The sequence below is a fragment of the Heptranchias perlo genome, chromosome 44 (assembly GCF_035084215.1).
Source record: "Heptranchias perlo isolate sHepPer1 chromosome 44, sHepPer1.hap1, whole genome shotgun sequence".
In the NCBI taxonomy this organism is placed as follows: Eukaryota; Metazoa; Chordata; class Chondrichthyes; order Hexanchiformes; family Hexanchidae; genus Heptranchias; species Heptranchias perlo.
The window spans coordinates 923,587-946,219 of record NC_090368.1 but is presented as its reverse complement, the minus strand read 5'-3'; the positions used below and the strand labels follow the sequence as shown (position 1 = coordinate 946,219).

The following is a 22,633-nucleotide window of genomic DNA, read 5'->3' as shown; positions in this document are numbered from 1 at the left end:
GGGATTGTCGGTTAGTTGGGTCTGGTTAGGGATTGTCGGTTAGTTGGGTCTGGTTTGGGATTGTCGGTTAGTTGGGTCTGGTTTGGGATTGTCGGTTAGTTGGGTCTGGTTAGGGATTGTCGGTTAGTTGGGTCTGGTTAGGGATTGTCGGTTAGTTGGGTCTGGTTAGGGATTGTCAGTTTGCTGGGTCTGGTTAGGGATTGTCAGTTGGGTCTGGTTAGGGATTGTCGGTTAGTTGGGTCTGGTTAGGGATTGTCGGTTAGTTGGGTCTGATTAGGGATTGTCGGTTAGTTGGGTCTGGTTAGGGATTGTCGGTTAGTTGGGTCTGGTTAGGGATTGTCGGTTAGTTGGGTCTGGTTCGGGATTGTCAGTTAGTTGGGTCTGGTTTGGGATTGTCGGTTAGTTGGGTCTGGTTAGGGATTGTCGGTTAGTTGGGTCTGGTTTGGGATTGTCGGTTAGTTGGGTCTGGTTTGGGATTGTCGGTTAGTTGGGTCTGGTTAGGGATTGTCGGTTAGTTGGGTCTGGTTAGGGATTGTCGGTTAGTTGGGTCTGGTTAGGGACTGACCAGTGACCATCGTCATTTTGCTATTAACCGGACTGATCAGTGACTCCTCCCCCTCCCCCCCCACCCCAAGTCATAGTAACCACCCATTCGAAGTGGAGAGGAGCAGATTCATTACTCTGCCTCTCATCACTATCCACTCGGGTCTGTGCTTCACCCTCAGACTGGATTAACGTATTAAATCTAACAGGAAAAGGTCACTCGAGGACAGTCTACAACTAGAAATTCCACTAAGTTTGTTTGATATCAGGAATTGGAAAGGTTGAGTCACTGTACAGATCACATGATCGGGGCCTGGAGAACCGGGCCTCAGGACCGGGCCTGGAGAACCGGGCCTCGGGACGGGGCCTCGGGACGGGGCCTCAGGACCGGGCCTGGAGAACCGGGCCTCGGGACGGGGCCTCAGGACCGGGCCTGGAGAACCGGGCCTCGGGACGGGGCCTCAGGATGGGGCCTGGAGAACCGGGCCTCGGGGCGGGGCCTGGATCCTTGGACATATTTGACTTTTACGCGCTTTATTTACAGTTAGAAAACAGACCGGGAATGGCTGAGACTGCCAGCTGTTGCTGGGATTGTGCAGGTAGGTTTGTGCTCTGGAGTTATGGGGACTGGTTTCTCACTCACTCTGTGGTCTGTACAGTGAGCGTGTACACGAGACGAGGAGGGTTTTTATTTACATCTCCCGCAGGATCCTGTCGCTTTTCGGAATGAGTTTTGTTTGCTTCTCCACATGGGAAGGACGTACAAGAACAACATGAGAAAAGAGAGGAGAGATGAGTCACAGTGTCTACAACTATACGTGGGCGCTGGCCAGGGCCATTCTCACTGCAGCACCTGGCCACGGGTCTCTGGGAGCTTGAGTGCCAGGAAGCTGCCCACTGCCAGTGCGATGGAGGCCAGCATGATGGGCACTGCCCTCGTCACCCCCACAAAGGACTGGAATATACTTATACCCAGTACAGCAGCCAACTTACACAGAGCGTTCAGGAAACCAAAGGCCGTGGTCCTGCCGGAAGACAGAAGAAACACTCGTTACTGATTTAAACAACACGGAAACACGGGGGACACCGGGACACGGAAACACTGGGGACACGGGGGACACGGAAAAACTGGAGACACGGGGGACACGGAAAAACTGGAGACACGGGGGACACGGAAACACTGGGGACACGGAGGACACGGAAACACTGGAGACACGGGGGACATGGAAACATCGGAGACACGGGGGACATGGAAACACTGGAGACACGGGGGGACATGGAGACACGGGGGACATGGAAACACTGGAGACACGGGGGGACATGGAGACACGGGGGACATGGAAACACTGGAGACACGGGGGACATGGAAACACTGGAGACACGGGGGGACATGGAGACACGGGGGACATGGAAACACTGGAGACACGGGGGGACATGGAGACACGGGGGACGGGGGGACATGGAGACACGGGGGGACATGGAGACACGGGGGGACATGGAGACACGGGGGACATGGAAACACTGGAGACACGGGGGGACATGGAAACACTGGAGACACGGGGGGACATGGAGACACGGGGGACATGGAAACACTGGAGACACGGGGGGACATGGAGACACGGGGGGACATGGAGACACTGGGGACACGGGGGACACCGGGACACGGAAACACTGGAGACACGGGGGAACATGGAAACACCGGGGACATGGAGACACGGAAACACCGGAGACACGGGGGACACGGAAACACCGGGGACATGGAGACACGGAGACACGGGGGAACATGGAAACACGGGGGACATGGAGACACGGGGGACATGGAGACACGGGGGACATGGAAACACCGGGGACATGGAGACACGGGGGAACATGGAAACACGGGGGACATGGAGACACAGAGACACGGGGGAACATGGAAACACGGGGGACATGGAGACACGGGGGGACATGGAAACACCGGAGACACGGGGGAACATGGAAACATGGGAGACACGGGGGACACGGAAACACCGGAGACACATGGAAACACCGGAGACACGGGGGAACATGGAGACACGGAAACACCGGAGACACACGGAAACACCGGAGACACGGAAACACCGGAGACACCGAGACACCGAGAGACTGGGGACAGCTGTAAGAGCTTCCCTCACACTACCGTTTATCTGAAGGATACAGTTCCACTGTTAGGACGTCCAGTGCGTTCCACGATGCGATGCTGACTCCCCCGAACAGACACAGCAGTGCGATCATCGCAGACTCATTGTTACCGAAAGACACAAAGAAGCAGCTGATACAGGAGAGGGTGCTCGAGCCCGCTGGGAGGGAGAGAAGGCTGGGTTACATAACCTGTGGGACTGCATGTCCATAATGCACTGTATCTCACTACAGCACTGCGTTACACAGGGCTCGGCTCCCCTCACACCCTCTCCTGGGCCCTCCATCCCCCACCCTCCTCCTCCTCCCCCCCCTCTCCTGGGCCCTCCATCCCCTGGGTCCTCCTCCCCCCCTCCCCTGGGTCCTCCTCCCCCCTCCCCTGGGCCCCTCTCCCACCCTCCCCCTGGCCACAGACACTCACCCAGCATCCTGAGCCGTCCGATCTTGTCCATGAGGAGAGCAGACACGATGTTCCCGGGCAGCACGGCCAGGGTCCCCAGGAAGCTGACAAAGTAGACCATGTACGCATTGTTATCATCACTGAAGTCGAGCTGACAGCCCTCCTTACTGTGCAGGAAAGTGCTGTTCACCAGGCGGCTGCTCAGGAATTTATACTCGAAGAAATCTGCACACAGACAGTGACACAGGTCATCACGAGGACAACGCAACCATCCTGCCCCCCCCCCTCCTGACCACTGGGGTATTCGACTTCAGGGGGCATCATGGACAAAGTCCCACACACACACTGTCCAGCAGGGTCACTCGACACTCATTAGGGGCAGGAACCCTGATTGAATTTTACACCCCTCCCCCAGAGGCACTGAGGCCAATCCAGATAACGTCAGTGAACACAGCACAGAGTCGGAGACCAACTGGACGGGACAGGGCACACACACACACACACACACACAATCCCACAGACACACACACACACAATCCCACAGACACACACACACAATCCCACAGACACACACACAATCCCACAGACACACACACACACACACACACAATCCCACACACACACACACACACACACAATCCCACAGACACACACACACACACAATCCCACAGACACACACACACACACACAATCCCACACACACAATCCCACACACACACAATCCCACACACACACACACAATCCCACACACACACACACACACAATCCCACAGACACACACACAGACATCGACACACACACACACCCTCACACAGACACACAATCACTCACACACTCCCTCTCACACACTCACACTTAAGTTACAACAGACTAAAAAAAAATTCAGAAATAAGATCAGGAGACCCTTTCACTAAAGAGGGGAGGGGAAGATGGAAATGGTGACGGAGAGGGAGACGGTGATGGGGAGGGGGAGACGGGGAGGGAGCGGGAGACGGGGAGGGGGAGATGGTGAGTGAGGGGGAGGACCCGATGACCTGTACTTTCAGCCAATGGACCTGTGTTGTAGAAGAGTGTAGCGATGAAGGTGCAGTTTTTGAAGAAGCTGTTACTGGAGGTAATGTCTTCAAAATAACATTCTTCAAAGAGAGAATCCTCAAATATCACCGACTTCATCTTCATCCCAATAAACCTGTCCCAGAAGAAGAGACTGGATTTTAACAAAATCCCAGTGCGATGGGAATAAAGACACATCACTGTCACATCACTGCATCGGGACCAGGGGAAAACAAACCAAACGCAGACCGTCCGATAAACTCACACCGACCCCATCACTGGAATGTGGGAATGAGCAGTGAGTTTATCCAAACACAGAGACCAGGACTGTCCCAGGTCCAAGCACTGTCCTGTGGCGGGTTCACTGCTCTCAGCCAGCAGCAGCTCTGAGAGGGGAAAATCAGGCCAGGACTTGATCCTGATCATCATCCAGTGATCGCCCGGCACATCTGGGGAGTGCAGGATTCAGCTCAGGTCTGTGGAACCCGTGGTTGAGCCCCCAAAGAATGGTCTTCTGGACAAGGTACTGGGGGGCAAACTGTGCCCGTGGAACCCGTACCCCAGTGGGAGTCGGTGTCTGTGGGACCCGTACCCCAGTGAGAGTCGGTGTCTGTGGGACCCGTACCCCAGTGAGAGTCAGTGTCTGTGGGACCCGTACCCCAGTGAGAGTCAGTGTCTGTGGAACCCGTACCCCAGTGAGAGTCGGTGTCTGTGGGACCCGTACCCCAGTGAGAGTCAGTGTCTGTGGAACCTGTACCCCAGTGAGAGTCAGTGTCTGTGGGACCCGTACCCCAGTGAGAGTCGGTGTCTGTGGGACCCGTACCCCAGTGAGAGTCAGTGTCTGTGGAACCTGTACCCCAGTGAGAGTCAGTGTCTGTGGGACCCGTACCCCAGTGAGAGTCAGTGTCTGTGGGACCCGTACCCCAGTGAGAGTCAGTGTCTGTGGGACCCGTACCCCAGTGAGAGTCAGTGTCTGTGGGACCCGTACCCCAGTGAGAGTCAGTGTCTGTGGGACCCGTACCCCAGTGAGAGTCAGTGTCTGTGGGACCCGTACCCCAGTGAGAGTCAGTGTCTGTGGGACCCGTACCCCAGAGAGAGTCAGTGTCTGTGGGACCCGTACCCCAGAGAGAGTCGGTGTCTGTGGGACCCGTACCCCAGTGAGAGTCGGTGTCTGTGGGACCAGTACCCCAGTGAGAGTCGGTGTCTGTGGGACCCGTACCCCAGTGGGAGTCGGTGTCTGTGGGACCCGTACCCCAGTGAGAGTCGGTGTCTGTGGGACCCGTACCCCAGTGAGAGTCAGTGTCTGTGGGACCCGTACCCCAGTGAGAGTCAGTGTCTGTGGAACCCGTACCCCAGTGAGAGTCAGTGTCTGTGGAACCCGTACCCCAGTGAGAGTCAGTGTCTGTGGGACCCGTACCCCAGTGAGAGTCAGTGTCTGTGGGACCTGTACCCCAGTGAGAGTCAGTGCCTGTGGGACCCGTACCCCAGTGAGAGTCGGTGTCTGTGGGACCCGTACCCCAGTGAGAGTCAGTGTCTGTAGGACCCGTACCCCAGTGAGAGTCAGTGCCTGTGGGACCCGTACCCCAGTGAGAGTCAGTGTGTGTGGGACCCGTACCCCAGTGAGAGTCAGTGTCCGTGGGACCCGTACCCCAGTGAGAGTCAGTGTCCGTGGGACCCGTACCCCAGTGAGAGTCGGTGTCTGTGGGACCTGTACCCCAGTGAGAGTCAGTGTCCGTGGGACCCGTACCCCAGTGAGAGTCAGTGTCCGTGGGACCCGTACCCCAGTGAGAGTCAGTGTCCGTGGGACCCGTACCCCAGTGAGAGTCAGTGTCCGTGGAACCCGTACCCCAGTGAGAGTCAGTGTCTGTGGAACCCGTACCCCAGTGGGAGTCAGTGTCTGTGGAACCCGTACCCCAGAGAGAGTCAGTGTCTGTGGGACCCGTACCCCAGTGAGAGTCGGTGTCTGTGGGACCCGTACCCCAGTGAGAGTCGGTGTCTGTGGAACCCGTACCCCAGTGAGAGTCGGTGTCTGTGGAACCCGTACCCCAGTGAGGGTCAGTGTCTGTGGGACCCGTACCCCAGTGAGAGTCAGTGTCTGTGGGACCTGTACCCCAGTGAGAGTCAGTGTCTGTGGGACCCGTACCCCAGTGAGAGTCGGTGTCTGTGGGACCCGTACCCCAGTGAGAGTCAGTGTCTGTGGGACCCGTACCCCAGTGAGAGTCGGTGTCTGTGGGACCCGTACCCCAGTGAGAGTCAGTGTCTGTGGGACCCGTACCCCAGTGAGAGTCAGTGTCTGTGGGACCCGTACCCCAGTGAGAGTCGGTGTCTGTGGGACCTGTACCCCAGTGAGAGTCAGTGTCTGTGGAACCCGTACCCCAGTGAGAGTCAGTGTCTGTGGGACCTGTACCCCAGTGAGAGGCAGCGCATTCCGGGGGTGGGGGAGGAGTGGGGAAATGACGAAGATAAAAATGTTTTTGTAAAGCCATGTGATGTCGGGTGGGGCCCCTCTAACCACGGTGACACAGTAATACAGTGCGGTATCCATACTTCCGTGTATCACTTACTCTGTAATCACTCCCCGGTATCCCTCACTCTGTAATCACTCCCCGATATCCCTCGCTCTGTAATCACTCCCCGATATCCCTCGCTCTGTAATCACTCCCCGATATCCCTCGCTCTGTAATCACTCCCCGATATCCCTCGCTCTGTAATCACTCCCCGATATCCCTCGCTCTGTAATCACTCCCCGATATCCCTTGCTCTGTAATCACTCCCCGATATCCCTCGCTCTGTAATCACTCCCCGATATCCCTCGCTCTGTAATCACTCCCCGGTATCCCTCACTCTGTAATAACTCCCCGGTATCCCTCACTCTGTAATCACTCCCCGATATCCCTCACTCTGTAATCACTCCCCGATATCCCTCACTCTGTAATCACTCCCCGATATCCCTCACTCTGTAATCACTCCCCGGTATCCCTCGTTCTGTAATCACTCCCCGATATCCCTCACTCTGTAATCACTCCCCGATATCCCTCGCTCTGTAATCACTCCCCGATAACCCTCACTCTGTAATCACTCCCCGATATCCCTCACTCTGTAATCACTCCCCGATATCCCTCGCTCTGTAATCACTCCCCGGTATCCCTCGTTCTGTAATCACTCCCCGATATCCCTCACTCTGTAATCACTCCCCGATATCCCTCGCTCTGTAATCACTCCCCGATAACCCTCACTCTGTAATCACTCCCCGATATCCCTCACTCTGTAATCACTCCCCGATATCCCTCGCTCTGTAATCACTCCCCGATATCCCTCACTCTGTAATCACTCCCCGGTATCCCTCGTTCTGTAATCACTCCCCGATATCCCTCACTCTGTAATCACTCCCCGATATCCCTCGCTCTGTAATCACTCCCCGATAACCCTCACTCTGTAATCACTCCCCGATATCCCTCACTCTGTAATCACTCCCCGATATCCCTCGCTCTGTAATCACTCCCCGGTATCCCTCGTTCTGTAATCACTCCCCGATATCCCTCACTCTGTAATCACTCCCCGATATCCCTCGCTCTGTAATCACTCCCCGATAACCCTCACTCTGTAATCACTCCCCGATATCCCTCACTCTGTAATCACTCCCCGATATCCCTCGCTCTGTAATCACTCCCCGATATCCCTCGCTCTGTAATCACTCCCCGATAACCCTCACTCTGTAATCACTCCCCGATATCCCTCACTCTGTAATCACTCCCCGATATCCCTCACTCTGTAATCACTCCCCGATATCCCTCACTCTGTAATCACTCCCCGATATCCCTCGCTCTGTAATCACTCTCTGTAGTAGTTGTTTAATCCCCTGGACACTCACTTGTCATTGTAGTAATCTCCATTTTTGTGAATTTGATTCTCCAGTGTGAAGTTGAAGGTGAAGTGTTCGACCTTCTCCCTGTAGAAGAGTTTTGTGCGGGAGGAATATTCGATCATCTGCAGGTGTTTGATCATATCGGGGAACCAGACAGTGAGTCCATAGTAACTGAGGAAAAGAGGGCTCAGATCAGCAGGATGTGTGTTCCAGTCACTCACTGGGGTGGGGGATGGTTACACTTCACAATGAAGCACTGACCCAGAGGACAGGTACAGAGTAAAGCTCCCTCTACACTGTCCCATCAAACACTCCCAGGGCAGGTACAGGGTTAGATACAGAGTAAAGCTCCCTCTACACTGTCCCATCAAACACTCCCAGGGTCAGGTACAGGGTTAGATACAGAGTAAAGCTCCCTCCACACTGTCCCATCAAACACTCCCAGGGTCAGGTACAGCACGGGTTAGATACAGAGTCAAGCTCCCTCTACACTGTCCCATCAAACACTCCCAGGGCAGGTACAGGGTTAGATACAGAGTAAAGCTCCCTCTACACTGTCCCATCAAACGCTCCCAGGGCAGGTACAGGGTTAGATACAGAGTAAAGCTCCCTCCACACTGTCCCATCAAACACTCCCAGGGTCAGGTACAGCACGGGTTAGATACAGAGTCAAGCTCCCTCTACACTGTCCCATCAAACACTCCCAGGGCAGGTACAGGGTTAGATACAGAGTAAAGCTCCCTCTACACTGTCCATCAAACACTCCCAGGGCAGGTACAGGGTTAGATACAGAGTAAAGCTCCCTCTACACTGTCCCATCAAACGCTCCCAGGGCAGGTACAGGGTTAGATACAGAGTAAAGCTCCCTCTACACTGTCCCATCAAACACTCCCAGGGCAGGTACAGCATGGGTAAGATACAGGAAAAAGCACGGTCAGATACGGCTTGTGCTGAGTTTTGGCTGAGGGGAGTGGAGCAATGGGGGTGAGGGGAGTGGAGCAATGGGGGTAAGGGGAGTGGAGCAATGGGGGTGATGGGAATAGAGCCACTGTCTCCATCCCTCTCCCTGGCCACTGTCTCCATCCCTCTCCCCGGCCACTGTCTCCATCCCTCTCCCCGGCCACTGTCTGAGGCTGACCCAGTTCCTTCACAACCTCGGCCTCCTATTTGACCCTGGGCTGAGCTTCTGACCCCATAATCTGCTCCATCACCAAGACCGCCGACTCCCACCGGTAACGTCGTCCGTCACCATCCCCGCCTCAGCTCATCTGCTGCTGAAACCCTCATCCGTGCCTCCAGACTCAACTATTCCAATCCTCTCCTGGCCGGCCTCCCATCTTCCACCCTCCATAAACTTGAGCTCATCCAAAACTCTGCTGCCCCGTATCCTAACTCGCACCAAGTCCCGTTCACCCATCACCCCCTGTGCTCGCTGACCTACATTGGCTCCCAGTCCGGGACTAACTCGCACCAAGTCCCGTTCACCCATCACCCCCTGTGCTCGCTGACCTACATTGGCTCCCAGTCCGGGAACGCCTCGATTTTAAAATTCTCATCTTTGTTTTCAAATCCCTCCATGGCCCTCGCCCCCTCCCTATCTCTGGAACCTCCTCCAGCCCTATAACCCTCCGAGATCTCTGCGCTCCTCCAATTCTGGCTTCTTGCCCATCCCCCGATTCCCATCGCTCCACCATTGGCGGCCGTGCCTTCAGCTGCCTGGGCCCTAAGCTCTGGAATTCCCTCCCTAAACCTCTCCGCCTCTCTCTCCTCCTTTAAATCGCTCCTTAAAACCTCCCTCTTTGACCAAGTTTTTGGTCACCTGTCCTAATATCTCCTGGTGTGGCTCGGTGTTAAATTCTGTCTGATTTACACTCCAGTGAAGCACCCTGGGACGTTTCACTAGATTAAGAGCACTGCATAAATGGGAGGAGTCGTTGTAAGATGGAAGTGTGAGCACTCAGCCCATTTGTGAAGAGGAGGATGGCCGTGTGGGAGGGAGTGATTTCAGAGTCAGCACAGGAAGGGATGGATGGGATGGATTGATGGAAGGGATGGATGGATGGAAGGGATGGATGGATGGAAGGGATGGATTGATGGAAGGGATGGATTGATGGAAGGGATGGATTGATGGAAGGGATGGATTGATGGAAGGGATGGATTGATGGAAGGGATGGATTGATGGAAGGGATGGATTGATGGAAGGGATGGATTGATGGAAGGGATGGATGGATGGAAGGGATGGATGGATGGAAGGGATGGATTGATGGAAGGGATGGATTGATGGAAGGGATGGATTGATGGAAGGGATGGATTGATGGAAGGGATGGATGGATGGAAGGGATGGATGGATGGAAGGGATGGATGGATGGAAGGGATGGATTGATGGAAGGGATGGATTGATGGAAGGGATGGATTGATGGAAGGGATGGATGGATGGAAGGGATGGATGGATGGAAGGGATGGATGGATGGAAGGGATGGATTGATGGAAGGGATGGATTGATGGAAGGGATGGATTGATGGAAGGGATGGATGGATGGAAGGGATGGATGGATGGAAGGGATGGATTGATGGAAGGGATGGATTGATGGAAGGATGGATGGATGGAAGGGATGGATGGATGGAAGGGATGGATTGATGGAAGGGATGGATTGATGGAAGGGATGGATTGATGGAAGGGATGGATGGATGGAAGGGATGGATTGATGGAAGGGATGGATTGATGGAAGGGATGGATTGATGGAAGGGATGATTGATGGAAGGGATGGATTGATGGAAGGGATGGATGGATGGAAGGGATGGATGGATGGAAGGGATGGATTGATGGAAGGGATGGATTGATGGAAGGGATGGATTGATGGAAGGATGGATGGATGGATGGAAGGGATGGATGGATGGAAGGGATGGATGGATGGATGGAAGGGATGGATGGATAGAGGATGGATTGAGGAAGGGATGGATTGATGGAAGGGATGGATTGATGGAAGGGATGGATTGATGGAAGGGATGGATGGATGGAAGGGATGGATGGATGGAAGGGATGGATTGATGGAAGGGATGGATTGATGGAAGGGATGGATTGATGGAAGGGATGGATGGATGGATGGATGGATGGAAGGGATGGATGGATGGAATGGATGGATGATGGAAGGGATGGATGGATGGAAGGGATGGATTGATGAAGGGATGGATTGATGGAAGGGGATGGATTGATGGAAGGGATGGATGGATGGAAGGGATGGATGGATGGAAGGGATGGATGATGGAAGGGATGATGGATGGAAGGATGGTTGATGGATGGATGGATTGATGGAAGGGATGGATGGAGGGATGGATTGGGATGGATGAGGATGGATGGATGGATGGATTGATGGAAGGGATGGTTGATGGAAGGATGGATTGATGGAAGGGATGGATGGATGAGAAGGGATGGATGGATGGAAGGGATGGATTGATGGAAGGGAATGGATTGATGGAGGATGGATTGTGGATGGATGGATGGAAGGGATGGATGGATGGAAGGGATGGATTGATGGAAGGGATGGATTGATGGATGTAGGGATGGATGGATGAGGATGAGTTGATGGATGGATGGATTGATGGAAGGGATGGATTGATGGAAGGGATGGATTGATGATGGAAGGGATGGATTGATGGAAGGGATGGATGTGAGGGTGGATTGATGAAGGGATGGATGGATGGAAGGGATGGATGGATGATGGAAGGGATGGATGGATGGATGGGATGGATGGATGGAAGGGATGGATTGATGGAAGGGATGGATTGATGGAAGGGATGGATTGATGGAAGGGATGGATTGATGGAAGGGATGGATGGATGGAAGGGATGGATTGATGGAAGGGGATGGATTGATGGAAGGGATGGATGGATGGAAGGGATGGATGGATGGAAGGATGGATTGATGGAAGGATGATGGATGGAAGGCGATGGATGGATGGAAGGGATGGATTGATGGAAGGGATGGATTGATGGAAGGGATGGATGGATGGAAGGGATGGATGGATGGAAGGGATGGATTGATGGAAGGGATGGATTGATGGAAGGGATGGATTGATGGAAGGGATGGATGGATGGAAGGGATGGATGGATGGAAGGGATGGATGGATGGATGGAAAGGGATGGATGGATAGAAGGGATGGATTGATGGAAGGGATGGATTGATGGAAGGGATGGATTGATGGAAGGGATGGATTGATGGAAGGGATGAATGATGGAAGGGATGGATTGATGGAAGGGATGGATTGATGAAGGGATGGATGATGGAAGGGATGGATTGGATGGAAGGGATGGATGGATGGAAGGGATGGATTGATGGAAGGGATGATTGATGGAAGGGATGTGATGGAAGGGATGGATGGATGGGATGATGATGGAAGGGATGGATTGATGGAAGGGATGGATTGATGGAAGGGATGGATTGATGGAAGGATGGATTGATGGAAGGGATGGATTGATGGAAGGGATGGATTGATGGAAGGGATGGATTGATGGAAGGGATGGATTGATGGAAGGATGGATGGATGGATGGATGGATGATGGAAGGGATGGATTGATGGAAGGGATGGATGATGGAAGGGATGGATGGATGGGATGGGAAGGATGGATGGAAGGGATGGATTGATGGAAGGGATGGATTGATGGAAGGGATGGTGATGGATGGATGTGAGGTTGGATGATGGAAGGATGGATGGATGGAGGGATGGATGGATGGAAGGAGATGGATTGATGGATGGACAGGTGGTAAACCTGGGGTTTGGGGAGGGTGTGTCAGTGACCATCCCAGGTTAATGACCCAGTTCTCGGGGCTGTGGGAAACGTACCTGAAGGACATTGTGAACCAGACTGCCATCATCATCAGTGTTGTACGCCGGTATTGCATGGTGAAACATTGCAGGAAGTTGCTCCAAACCTGCAGGAAGAGAGAATGAAGAGTGACTGGGCCTTGTACTCGAGCTCTGTCCCACAAAGTGTCTGCGTCCAGGCGGCCCCCTCTCTCGCGTCCAGGCGAGGCCCCTCGCCCGGGTCCAGGCGGCCCCCTCTCCCCGCGTCCAGGCGGCCCCCTCGCCCCGGGTCCAGGCGGCCCCCCTCTCCCGGGTCCAGGCGGCCCCCTCTCCCGCGTCCAGGCGGCCCCCTCGCCCGGGTCCAGGCGGCCCCCTCTCCCGGGTCCAGGCGGCCCCCCTCTCCCGCGTCCAGGCGGCCCCCTCGCCCGGGTCCAGGCGGCCCCCTCGCCCGGGTCCAGGCGGCCCCCTCTCCCGGGTCCAGGCGGCCCCCTCTCCCGCGTCCAGGCGGCCCCCTCTCTCCCGGCGTCCAGGCGCCCCCTCTCCCGGGTCCAGGCGGCCCCCTCTCCCGGGTCCAGGCGGCCCCCTCTCCCGGGTCCAGGCGGCCTCCTCGCCCGCGTCCAGGCGGCCCCCTCGCCCGGGTCCAGGCGGCCCCCTCGCCCGGGTCCAGGCGGCCCCCTCGCCCGTGTTACACACCCCAATGGGAAGGATTTCAACGTTGCACATACGCCCCCATCGCGTCCTATATAATGACAGTCCCGCGCTCTCCCACCGGGCCGCGTACCCTCCCTCTCCCACCGGGCCGCGTACCCCTCCCTCTCCCACCGGGCCGCGTACCCTCCCTCTCCCACCGGGCCGCGTACCCTCCCTCTCCCACCGGGACGCGTACCCTCCCTCTCCCACCGGGCCGCGTACCCTCCCTCTCCCACCGGGCCGCGTACCCGCGCTCTCCCACCGGGCCGCGTACCCTCCCTCTCCCACCGGGCCGCGTACCCTCCCCTCTCCCACCGGGCCGCAGTACCCTCCCTCTCCCACCGGGCCGCGTACCCTCCCTCTCCCACCGGGCCCCTCCCGCCGTACCCTCCCTCTCCCACCGGGCCGCGGACCCGCGCTCTCCCACCGGGCCGCGACCCGCGCTCTCCCACCGGGCCGCGTACCCGCGCTCTCCCACCGGGCCGCGTACCCGCGCTCTCCCACCGGGCCGCGTACCCTCGCTCTCCCACCGGGCCGCGTACCTGCTGAAAGACGTTGTGTGAAACGGACGAGCCAGCGACGATACCAGGTGTCCGTATCTGACTGGATCTCAATCAGCTCGTCGTTCTGTTTGGGGGTTTTAATGTGAGTTACCTGTGGGGAGGGGGGTGAGGCAATCAGGACAAGTGAGACACAATGGAACTCTGGCCCTTCACAAGCTGCACTTTCTGACTGGATGTATATAACGATGCAGGAGAGCAGGTCACTGCACTGGACAAAGCCTCGTACTGCTCGGGTTTCACATTATATACCTTGCACAGTCTAATCATCATCCATAAAACTGTACTTAAAGATTGTGAAGCTTGGGCTAATTTACATATGCAATTTATTGTAAGAACTAAAACTATAGAGAAGCAAGAGTTAATTAACAGATTAGATAATAAAACAGGACTTGACTTTCACTGGTACCTGAAACTGCTCCACCATCTACAAGGCACAAGTCAGGAGTGTGATGGAATACTCTCCACTTGCCTGGATGAGTGCAGCTCCAACAACACTCAAGAAGCTCGACACCATCCAAGATAAAGCAGCCCGCTTGATTGGCACCCCATCCACCACCCTAAACATTCACTCCCTTCACCACCGGCGCACTGTGGCTGCAGTGTGTACCGTCCACAGGATGCACTGCAGCAACTCGCCAAGGCTTCTTCAACAGCACCTCCCAAAATCAGCCAGGGTTCCTGCTCCTGATCCCTGTCCAGTGATCCCTGGGTTAGAGAGAGGGGAAATCAGCCAGGGTTCCTGCTCCTGATCACTGTCCAGTGATCCCTGGGTTAGAGAGAGGGGAAATCAGCCAGGGTTCCTGCTCCTGATCACTGTCCAATGACCCCTGGGTTAGAGAGAGGGGAAATCAGCCAGGGTTCCTGCTCCTGATCACTGTCCAGTGACCCCTGGGTTAGAGAGAGGGGAAATCTCCATGCTAGCACTGGGACTCAGTGAGGCAGCATAGCCTCGACTGTGCTAACCCTCTGTATCTCAATGAGCGAGGAAAGCAGTGAAGAGAATTGGGAACAAGTGGAGATACTCACGGTAAAGACTCTCTCCGGGCAGCCTTTCGCCCTCATGTTGGTGTCATGGACTTGTTTCAGAATCATCCAGCCCTCGTCATGTTTCCCATTCTGTCAGAAGAAAGAGTAGAGATCACCTCACTGGGAATCTCTCCCCTTCACAGCCCAATCAGATTCATTACTCTCCCTCGACCACACACACTGCCTGCCGAAACCGGGCACAGGAGAAGTGCTGAGTCCTCCCCACGGGCCTGAACCACAGACACTCTGATCTCAGGATATCCTGTCACTCCCACATGCACAGCCACGATGGACATAAACACATAATCTCACTTTACAGCTCATCAGAATGGAACTCCAGCTCAACTCCCTGCTCTTAATTCAGGGCAGGTACAGCACGGGTTAGATACAGAGTAAAGCTCCCTCTACACTGTCCCATCAAACACTCCCAGGGCAGGTACAGCACGGGTTAGATACAGAGTAAAGCTCCCTCTACACTGTCCCATCAAACACTCCCAGGGCAGGTACAGGGTTAGATACAGAGTAAAGCTCCCTCTACACTGTCCCGTCAAACACTCCCAGGCAGGTACAGCATGGGTTAGATACAGAGTAAAGCTCCCTCTACACTCTCCCATCAAACACTCCCAGGGCAGGTACAGGGTTAGATACAGAGTAAAGCTCCCTCTACACTGTCCCATCAAACACTCCCAGGGCAGGTACAGGGTTAGATACAGAGTAAAGCTCCCTCTACACTGTCCCATCAAACACTCCCAGGGCAGGTACAGCACGGGTTAGATACAGAGTAAAGCTCCCTCGACACTGTCCCATCAAACATTCCCAGGGCAGGTACAGCACGGGTTAGATACAGAGTAAAGCTCCCTCTACACTGTCCCATCAAACACTCCCAGGGCAGGTACAGCACGGGTTAGATACAGAGTAAAGCTCCCTCTACACTGTCCCATCAAACACTCCCAGGGCAGGTACAGGGTTAGATACAGAGTAAAGCTCCCTCTACACTGTCCCATCAAACACTCCCAGGGCAGGTACAGCACGGGTTAGATACAGAGTAAAGCTCCCTCGACACTGTCCCATCAAACATTCCCAGGGCAGGTACAGCACGGGTTAGATACAGAGTAAAGCTCCCTCTACACTGTCCCATCAAACACTCCCAGGGCAGGTACAGGGTTAGATATAGAGTAAAGCTCCCTCTACACTGTCCCATCAAACACTCCCAGGGCAGGTACAGGGTTAGATATAGAGTAAAGCTCCCTCTACACTGTCCCATCAAACACTCCCAGGGCAGGTACAGGGTTAGATACAGAGTAAAGCTCCCTCTACACTGTCCCATCAAACACTCCCAGGGCAGGTACAGGGTTAGATACAGAGTAAAGCTCCCTCTCTGACCCCAGGGAACGGGCGGTGTCACTGTTACACAGAAGGGAATGATGGTGAATGTTTGAGCCAATACTTTGGTCATGTACTAAATACAAGTCTCTTGTCACACTGCCCACTGGGGGAGAGCTGAGGGTTGAGAGCAGGTGTGTACTGAAGGAGGGGGAGCTGCAGGTCATTACCTCCAGGTAGAAGCGAGGACTCTCAGGCATGAAGTTGAGGGCCACGATCGCAGAGACGGAGGGGGAAGGCACAGACAAGGACAAAGACTCGCCAGCTGTGGAACTGGTACGCGGATCCCATCTGAAAGCTCCAGCCTTGGGGGGGGGGCGGTGGAGGTGGAGGTGGAGGGGTGAGAGGGATGGGGGGACGAGGGAGAAGGTGGGGGAGAGGGAGGGGGTGAAGGAAAGGGTAGGGGAGAGAAGGGGAGGGAGAGGAGGAAGGGGGGAGAGGGTGAAGAGAGGAGGGAGAGGGGGAAGAGAAGAGGGGGAGGGGGAAGAGAAGAGGGGGGAGGGGGGAAGGGGAGGGGGAGAGAAGGTGGGGAGAGAGGCAGGAAGATGGAGGGGAGAGAGAGAGTTGGAGAGAGAGGGGGAGGGAGAGAGAGGGAGGGGAAGGAGAGAGAGGGGGGGAGGGAGGGGGGAGAGGAGGGAGGGAGAAAGGGGGAGGGAGAAAGAGGGGAGGGGGAGAGGGGGGGAGAGACCGGGGGAGAGGGGGTGAGGGGGGGAGGGACGGGGAGAGAGGGAGGGACGGGGAGAGAGAGAGGGGAGGATGGGGGAGAGAGGGAGGGGTGAGAGGGAGGGAGGGAGAGAGAGTGAGGGTGAGGGAGGGAGAGAGAGGGAGGGAGTGAGGGAGAGGGAGGGACGGGGAGAGAGAGAGGGAGGATGGGGGAGAGAGGGAGGGGTGAGAGGGAGGGAGGGAGAGAGAGGGAGGGAGTGAGGGAGAGGGAGGGAGGGGGGAGAGAAGGAGGGAGGGAGGGGGAGAGGGAGAGATATCATTAAAATGGGACACAGGAAAACAGAAGTGTTGGTTTGAGAGCGAAAAGCCAGTAAAAGGAAGATATCCGAATGATAATTAACAGCAATGAGGGGAATGGATGGAATGAATGGAGAGGAAGGGGAGGGAGAGGCAAAGAGCAAAGATTTACAGAGAGAAGGATCGAATTAAAATGTCATCCCATTGTACAAGGGGTGCAGACCCGAGCTTACCAAAATCTCACAAAACTCAAGCTACAGTGATTCAGTGTAACAAATAACAATACTGAGAAAACTCCCAGGGCAGGTACAGAGTTAGATACAGAGTAAAGCTCCCTCTACACTGTCCCATCAAACACTCCCAGGGCAGGTACAGGGTTAGATACAGAGTAAAGCTCCCTCTACACTGTCCCATCAAACACTCCCAGGGCAGGTACAGGGTTAGATACAGAGTAAAGCTCCCTCTACACTGTCCCATCAAACACTCCCAGGGCAGGTACAGGGTTAGATACAGAGTAAAGCTCCCTCTACACTGTCCCATCAAACACTCCCAGGGCAGGTACAGGGTTAGATACAGAGTAAAGCTCCCTCTACACTGTCCCATCAAACACTCCCAGGGCAGGTACAGGGTTAGATACAGAGTAAAGCTCCCTCTACACTGTCCCATCAAACACTCCCAGGGCAGGTACAGGGTTAGATACAGAGTAAAGCTCCCTCTACACTGTCCCATCAAACACTCCCAGGGCAGGGTACAGGGTTAGATACAGAGTAAAGCTCCCTCTACACTGTCCCATCAAACACTCCCAGGGCAGGTACAGGGTTAGATACAGAGTAAAGCTCCCTCTACACTGTCCCAACAAACACTCCCAGGGCAGGTACAGGGTTAGATACAGAGTAAAGCTCCCTCTACACTGTCCCATCAAACACTCCCAGGGCAGGTACAGGGTTAGATACAGAGTAAAGCTCCCACTACACTGTCCCATCAAACACCCCAGGGCAGGTACAGGGTTAGATACAGAGTAAAGCTCCCTCTACACTGTCCCGTCAAACACTCCCAGGGGCAGGTACAGGGTTAGATACAGAGTAAAGCTCCCTCTACACTGTCCCATCAAACACTCCCAGGGCAGGGTACAGGGTTAGATACAGAGTAAAGCTCCCACTACACTGTCCCATCAAACACCCCAGGGCAGGTACAGGGTTAGATACAGAGTAAAGCTCCCTCTACACTGTCCCATCAAACACTCCCAGGGCAGGTACAGGGTTAGATACAGAGTAAAGCTCCCTCTACACTGTCCCATCAAACACTCCCAGGGCAGGTACAGGGTTAGATACAGAGTAAAGCTCCCTCTACACTGTCCCATCAAACACTCCCAGGGCAGGTACAAGGGTTTAGATACAGAGTAAAGCTCCCTCTACACTGTCCCATCAAACACTCCCAGGGCAGGTACAGGGTTAGATACAGAGTAAAGCTCCCTCTACACTGTCCCATCAAACACTCCCAGGGCAGGTACAGGGTTAGATACAGAGTAAAGCTCCCTCTACACTGTCCCATCAAACACTCCCAGGGCAGGTACAGCACGGGTTAGATACAGAGTAAAGCTCCCTCTACACTGTCCCATCAAACACTCCCAGGGCAGGTACAGCACGGGTTAGATACAGAGTAAAGCTCCCTCTACACTGTCCCATCAAACACTCCCAGGGCAGGTACAGCACGGGTTAGATACAGAGTAAAGCTCCCTCTACACTGTCCCATCAAACACTCCCAGGGCAGGTACAGGGTTAGATACAGAGTAAAGCTCCCTCTACACTGTCCCATCAAACACTCCCAGGGCAGGTACAGCACGGGTTAGATACAGAGTAAAGCTCCCTCTACACTGTCCCATCAAACACTCCAGGGCAGGTACAGCACGGGTTAGATACAGAGTAAAGCTCCCTCTACACTGTCCCATCAAACATTCCCAGGGCAGGTACAGCACGGGTTATCCATAGAGAGCAGGTTGGTGGTCTATTGGGTAGAAAGGGGGTCACCAGTTTGATGCTTGAGAACCAGAGCTGGGACTCTGAATGAAGCCTGGTTTTAGAATCCCTCAGTGTGAGACTGCCCTTTTACCCCCTGTAATATCAGGCTCCTCACAACTCCCTCTTACACTGCAGCCAGCTCGGGAGGAGTTCCCAGTCAGCTGGGAATTCCTGGGCAGCATTTTGCCGGCAGGGGTTTTCCGGCAGGAATGTGCCATCGGCATTCTTACCATAGTGTGGGATGATGGCCCAAGCCATGGCGGAGGCATAGATTCCCCCAATCATCCAGAACATGCAGAGCCAGCTCAGGTGCTCCCCTCGTTTCTCCTGGGCCAAAAACTCGGAGAAGTAAGAAAATACGATGGGAATCGACCCTCCAATTCTAGAGCAAGTGTGAGAAAGAGGACAAGTTACCAACCAATCGACTCCACCTCACCGGGATCACCGTGGGATCGACTCCACCTCACCGGGATCACCGTGGGATCGACTCCACCTCACCGGGATCACCGTGGGATCGACTCCACCTCACCGGGATCACCGTGGGATCGACTCCACCTCACCGGGATCACCGTGGGATCGACTCCACCTCACCGGGATCATCGTGGGATCTACTCCACCTCACCGGGATCACCGTGGGATCGACTCCACCTCACCGGGATCATCGTGGGATCTACTCCACCTCACCGGGATCACCATGGGATCTACTCCACCTCATCGGGATCACCATGGGATCTACTCCACCTCATCGGGATCACCATGGGATCTACTCCACCTCATCGGGATCACCATGGGATCTACTCCACCTCATCGGGATCACCGTGGGATCTACTCCACCTCATCGGGATCACCATGGGATCTACTCCACCTCATCGGGATCACCGTGGGATCTACTCCACCTCACCGGGATCACCATGGGATCTACTCCACCTCATCGGGATCACCATGGGATCTACTCCACCTCACCGGGATCACCGTGGGATCGACTCCACCTCATCGGGATCATTGTGGGATCCACTCCATCTCACCGGGATCACCGTGGGATCTACTCCACCTCACCGGGATCACCGTGGGATCTACTCCACCTCACCGGGATCACCGTGGGATCTACTCCACCTCACCGGGATCACCGTGGGATCTACTCCACCTCACCGGGATCACCGTGGGATCTACTCCCCCCTCCGGGATTATCGTGGGATCGACTCCGCCTCATCGGGATTATCGTGGGATCTACTCCCCCCTCCGGGATTATCATGGGATCTACTCCACCTCACCGGGATCATCATGGGATCTACTCCCCCCTACGGATTATCATGGGATCTACTCCACCTCACCGGGATCATCATGGGATCTACTCCCCCTCCGGGATTATCATGGGATATACTCCACCTCCAGGATTATCATGGGATCTACTCCACCTCACAGGGATCATCATGGGATCTACTCCCCCTCCAGGATTATCATGGGATCTACTCCACCTCACCGGGATTATCATGGGATCTACCCCACCTCATCCGGATTGCCATGGGATCTACTCCGCCTCATTGGGATTATCATGGGATCTACTCCGCCTCATTGGGATCATCATGGGATCTACTCCGCCTCATTGGGATTGACAAAGGACGACCTCAATGACTCGATCTATTCAATTCCTTCAGGGACCTCACTGTAGAGTCCAAACCTGCCCTGCTCCCACCTCGACACACCCAGACACGCACACCCAGACACAAATGCACACGCAGATACGCACATACAGACGCAGATGCATAGATGTAGACACAGAGAAGTGGACAGACACACAAGCGCAGACACAGTGACACAGACATGCACACACAGACGCAGACTCACACTCCAAGCCCCCCTCCCCCACACAGACACATGAACACACAAACTCGCTGTTTCCAGTAGGGGTCACGGGACGGTGATCAGGAGCAGGAACCCTGACTGATTCCCCCTCTCTCTAACCCAGGGGTCACTGGACAGTGATCAGGAGCAGGAACCCTGGCTGATTTCCCCCTCTCTCTAACCCAGGGGTCACTGGACAGTGATCAGGAGCAGGAACCCTGACTGATTTCCCCTCTCTCTAACCCAGGGGTCACTGGACAGTGATCAGGAGCAGGAACCCTGGCTGATTTCCCCCTCTCTCTAACCCAGGGGTCACTGGACAGTGATCGGGAGCAGGAACCCTGACTGATTTCCCCTCTCTCTAACCCCAGGGGTCACTGGACAGTGATCAGGAGCAGGAACCCTGGCTGATTTCCCCTCTCTAACCCAGGGGTCACTGGACAGTGATCAGGAGCAGGAACCCTGGCTGATTCCCCCTCTCTCTAACCCAGGGGGTCACTGGACAGTGATCAGGAGCAGGAACCCTGGCTGATTTCCCCTCTCTCTAACCCAGGGGGTCACTGGACAGTGATCAGGAGCAGGAACCCTAGCTGATTCCCCCCCTCTCTCTAACCCAGGGGTCACTGAGACTGACTGTAGCCCCCACTGCTGCCCTGGGACTCGGACAGCTGGGGAATGGGACCTGGGCCTAGCAGTGGTGGATTTACTCTCGGGGCCACTGGGAGTTACGATCAAGGTTGTGAGGCGAATGTGAAGATTGAGCTGGGGCAGAGAGACTATCGACTGCCAGGGGCCTGGTCTCGGACTGGGCGGGAGGCAAGATGCCAAGGAGTTAATCTCAGTCCTGGTTTATATTCAGAGCAGAACAGAAAGCACAAGGCAGCAATCAGCATGAGAAAGGGAGGAACGATGCACAGGTCGATCTTACCCCGACACCAGAGAGAAGCCTGCAGAACAGAAAGGTCCCATATCCTTGGACAAAGGAGGAGAAGAAAGCAAAGACGCTGTTTACCGAGAGAGCCATCAGCAGGCACTGCCTGCGGCCCATTTCTGTCAGCGAGACCTCCCCCACAGGAAGGCTCCCACCATCATCCCCAAATACACGATGAGCCCTGCAATAAAAAAGAGGGAGAGGCTACAGCGAGAAACTCAGGGCCCAGACAACCTGCAGCACCAGCCAATCAAATCAGTATATATCTCCCCCCCGCCCTCAAACCAGTCACGGGCTGGAGTGTGAGGGATTTATACTCGGGGAGGGGATGGAGTGTGAGGGATTTATACTCGGGGAGGGGATGGAGTGTGAGGGATTTATAATCAGGGAGGGGATGGAG

At 55.1% G+C, this 22,633-nt stretch overlaps 1 protein-coding gene across 1 annotated transcript; it reads right to left on the bottom strand.

Annotated features, from left to right (window-relative positions):
• Positions 1-1,384: 1,384 nt before the first annotated feature.
• Positions 1,385-22,394, bottom strand: LOC137306556 (synaptic vesicle glycoprotein 2A-like). The gene is given in 14 exon segments (XM_067975833.1): positions 1,385-1,568; positions 2,702-2,861; positions 3,122-3,325; positions 4,157-4,290; positions 8,026-8,190; positions 12,860-12,980; positions 14,077-14,164; positions 15,100-15,189; positions 16,653-16,715; positions 16,717-16,787; positions 19,691-19,842; positions 21,643-21,647; positions 22,237-22,362; positions 22,365-22,394. Coding segments are annotated over 14 exon segments (1,593 nt in total).
• Positions 22,395-22,633: the final 239 nt, after the last annotated feature.